Source organism: Carlito syrichta, unplaced genomic scaffold (genome assembly GCF_000164805.1).
Source record: "Carlito syrichta isolate Samal-C Ts95f unplaced genomic scaffold, Tarsius_syrichta-2.0.1 Scaffold311498, whole genome shotgun sequence".
Lineage (NCBI taxonomy): Eukaryota > Metazoa > Chordata > Mammalia > Primates > Tarsiidae > Carlito > Carlito syrichta.
The window spans coordinates 186,332-190,509 of record NW_007255594.1 but is presented as its reverse complement, the minus strand read 5'-3'; the positions used below and the strand labels follow the sequence as shown (position 1 = coordinate 190,509).

Below are 4,178 nucleotides of genomic sequence, written 5' to 3'. Positions count from 1 at the left end.
CCCCCGCGCCGCCATGGCAGGGCCGCAGTGTGGCCAGCTCCAAACTCTGGATGTTGGAGTTCTCCGCCTTCCTCGAGCAGCAGCAGGACCCGGACACGGTAGGTGCCGGCCTCGGCCCAGGCCCTCCTGGCTGCTGGGCTCTTTCGCTGCCTGCCCGGGGCCCTGCCCTGCGCCTCTGTCCTGCTCCGCTCGGGGCTCCGTTTGGGTCCTCTGTTCCTTTCCGTCTGCCCTTCCAGTGCCGTTCCCTCCCCCTCCTCACTCCATCCTCTGTCCTCTCTCCCTCCTCCCAGCCCTTCCTCTCGCCCCCACCCCAGCTCCGTCCTCTGGGCTCCTTCCCTCCTCACCGACCGCTTGTCCAAAGTCACTCCCAGCCCGGCCCGGCCCCGGCCCCTTGCTCTCCCAGCCTTTCCCTGACTCTGATGGGCAGGCAGGAAGCCGAAGAGCCTCTTGTGTCTGCTCTGCATCCTCTGGGACATCGGCTTGTCCCTCTCCGTGTCTGTGTCCTGGGTGACCAGTGTCGCCTGCAAAGGTCAGAACAGGACCTGGAGGAGGCCGGGCTGACCTCGCTCTGACATGTTCGAACTTGTTAGCGGAGGACCCCCTGAGCCAGACACTGACTCAGAAGCTCAGGATGCAACGTAAAAGAAGGGGGCTTCTGCCGTTTCCTTTTCACCCATGGGGAAACTGAGTGACTTCTCGGTCACGGGGTGGGTACGCCGAGCCAGACCGCGAACTCTGCTCCATCCCCCCGCCTGCCCGGCCTGTCTGCCTCAGACTTGCTCCCTCCACAGTACAACAAGCACCTGTTCGTGCACATCGGCCAGTCCAGCCCCAGCTACAGTGACCCCTACCTCGAAGCTGTGGACATCCGCCAGATCTATGACAAGTTTCCAGAGAAGAAGGGTGGACTCAAGGAGCTCTTTGAACGGGGACCCTCCAATGCCTTTTTTCTCGTCAAGTTCTGGGTAAGCCCTTTGGCAAGCTGTCCCTTCCTGCGGAGACTGAGGCGAACAGGACAGGGGTATGTGGCGCGTGGGCCCTCGCCTTGGTGGACCCGTGGGGTGAGTGGCGCCAGTGGAGGGGGCAGGAACAGAGAGGCCACTGGGGGGTGGGCACTGTGTCAGGGGGCGGGCAGTGATGCCCGAGGGCTGGGCTTGGGAGGGGGAAGCCCTCTTCTGACAGGCGGCGATGGGGGCCAAGCCTGGCAGGAAACTGTGCTCTAAGGAGGTGTACTTCCAGGAAAAAGTGCACAGGAGACCTCAGGGGAAGGGGTGAAAAGACCACGTGGAGCACCCTCGTCACCCAGGTCTTTGTCTCGTCGTCGTCATTTTGAGCTGGAGTCTTGCTCGGCCAGCCAGGCTGGAGTCGTGACACAACCATGGCTCACTGCAGCCCCGACCTCCTGGGCTCTGGTGATCCTTCTGCCTCAGCCTTCTGAGTATGAGTAGCTGGAACTACAGATGTGCACCACCACACCCAGCTGACTTTTTTGTTGTTGTTATTGTAGAAAAGAGGTCTCGTGGCCGGGCTCGGTGACTCAGCCTGTCATCCTAGCACTTTGGGAGGCCGAGGAGAGGGGATTGCCTGAGCCCGTGGGTTCGAGACCAGCCCGGGCACTTGGCAAGACCTTGTCTCTACAATAAATCAAAAATTAGCCAGTCGTGGTAGCATGTACCTATAGTTTCGGCTACTTGGAAGGCTGAGGCGGAAGGATCGCCAAAGCCCAGCAGGTCGACCCTGGGGTGGCCGTGAGCGTGCCACTACTCCCCAACCTGGGTGAGGGAGTGAGACTTTGAGTAAAAAAAGACATGAGGTCTCGCTCTGTTGCCCGGGCTGGTCTTGAACTCCTGGGCTCAAGCAATCCTCTCGCCTTGGCCTTCCAAAGTGCTAGAATTACAGGCGTGAGCCGCCACACCCAGCCCACCCAGGTCGTTGAATGGCAAATCCTGCGCTGGTTTTCAGGCCTTGGTCCTCCAAAGGATGTCAGGTTGGACCCCTGCCCTGCTCAGCCCATAGACTTGGCCCCTGCTGCCCTCCCCAGCTGGCCCTGGGCAGGTGCTATGCAGGTGGAGCCCCCTTTGTTAGAAAGATCTCCTCTCAGACCAGGAGGCACAATGCTGCTCTGGGCGCTGACCTTTCTGGAGGCCCTGAACTTGGAGAAAAGGGATGCAGGAGAGAGTCAGATAAGGAAATGCAAGCCAAGTCAGCGGCGAGGAGGAACAGGAAACAGCCTCTGCGACCAGACACAGTCTCAGCGCAGGAAGCCCATGTTTCTCTTCCCCACTCCCTGTCAGTTATCTTGTTTATTTTTTATTTTGATTTTTATTTGAGTTGGAGTCTCACTCTGTCGCCCAGGCTGAAGTGTAGTGACACGCTTCCGGCCACTGCAGACTCGACCTGCTGGGCTTAGGCGATCCTTCTACCTCAGCCTTCCAAGTAGCTGGGACCACAGGCATGTGCCACCACGCCCGGCTAATTTCTTGATTTATTGTAGAGTCTAGGCTGGTTTCAAAACCCTGGACTCAGGCAGTCCTCTTGCTTCTGTCTCCCAAAGTGCTGGGATTACAAGCGTGAGCCACTGCGCCTGGCCTTATCACGTTCTTGATGGTGTCCTTTGACACGCAAACATTTTTAATTTTGATGAAATCCAGTTTATCAGTGTTTTCTTGTTATATGTGCCAGTGGTCTATATTTAGTAGTGACACTGGAAGCTCTGTGTGCAAGGTAGGACTTGCTACCTGCTAGGCTTCACCTTAAGATGACTGGGCTTGGGGAGACAGCTGTTATTAGGGAAGCAATGTCAGTCTGCTTACTAGACCTTATTTTCTGAGGTGATTCAAATTTTTTTTTTTTTGAGTTGGAGTCTCACTCGATCACCCAGACTGGAGTGCAGTGGCCGTTCCCGGCCACCGCAGCCTCGCCTGCCAGGCTCCGGCGATCCTTCCGCCTCAGCCTTCCGAGTAGCCGGAATTACAGGCATGCGCTACCACACCCGGCTGATTTTTTGATTTATTGTAGAGATGAGGTCTCGCTGCCCAGACGGGTCTTGAACCCACGGGCTCAGGCAATCCACTCACCTCAGCCTCCCAAAGGCGTGGGATTACAGTTTGAGCCACCGAGCCTGGCGAGGTGATTCAATTTATTCAGAGAAGATTCCTTTAATTTCCCAGGAGGGGACTGGGTACAGTGGCTCACGCCTATAGTCTTAGCACTTTGGCAGGCAGAGGCGAGAGGACTGCCTGAGAACCTAGGGGTTCGAGACCAGCCTGGGCAACCTGGCAAGACCTCGTCTCTACAATAAGTCAGAAAAATTAACTGGGCGTGGTGGTGGATGCCTGTAGTTCCAGCTACTTGGAAGGCTGAGGCAGAAGGATCGCCTGAGCCCAGCAGGTCGAGGCTGTTGTGGCCGTGACATGCTACTGCACTCCAGCCTGGGCGACAGAGTGAGACTCTGACTCAGAAAAGAAAAGAAACTTCCCAGGAGGGGAACAGCCTGCTCACAAGCATTCTGAGTGGATGGGGTGGGGCTTGGGGTCCGTCCACTTCTGATGCTGGCTTTCACGTCATCCCCTTGTTCTCTGTCCTCTCACCTCTTTTCCAAACACGTCCAGGGTCTCTGAGATCCGCAGCCCTGTGGCCCTCGTGTTGAATCTCTGCAGATGCTTATCCTCTGGTCCTCTGCCCATGCGTGGGAGAGGCGGGCCTGAGGGCCCAGAGGCCTGGCCATCCTGTGTACCAACTGTTTGTCAGCCCCTTGTGTCACATCCTGTGCCTCCCCCAGCCACCACTTTACGCCAGCCCTGAGCCGTTCAATTAGTTCAGTTTTCTCTTTTTTCTTTCTTTTCTGAGTGGGGTCCCGCTCTGTCACTTAGGCTGGAGTGCAGGGACACGACTCAGGCGTACCACAGCCTTGACCTCCTGGGCTCAGGCAATCCTCCCGTCTCAGCCTCCCAAGTAGCTGGGACTACGCGTGCACCACCACAACTGGTTAATTTTTTTTTTTTGGTAGAGACGAAGTCTCTCTGTGTTGCCCAGGCTGGTCTTAGACTTAGTTTTCCCACCTTGACCTCCTAAACTGCTGGGATTACAGGCATGAGCCACCACACCCAGCCTCAGGTCAGCTTTCTTTCTTTTTTTTTTTTGAGTTGGAGTCTCACTCTGTCGCCCAGACTGGAGTG

The 4,178-nt window shown here is 56.9% G+C and overlaps 1 protein-coding gene across 2 annotated transcripts in view; it reads left to right on the top strand.

Moving 5' to 3' along the window:
- Positions 1–4,178, top strand: part of TEAD4 (TEA domain transcription factor 4) — a 40,055-nt gene that overhangs the window by 27,420 nt on the left and 8,457 nt on the right. Inside the window, exons 7-8 of one of the 2 annotated variants that reach the window (XM_021717914.1) lie at positions 1–98; positions 792–965. The exon at positions 1–98 is cut by the window's left edge and continues 31 nt beyond it. In XM_021717914.1, coding sequence (XP_021573589.1) covers positions 1–98; positions 792–965 — 272 coding nt within the window. The remainder of the gene's footprint in view (positions 99–791; positions 966–4,178) is intronic. The other variant, XM_021717915.1, reaches the window with a different exon arrangement.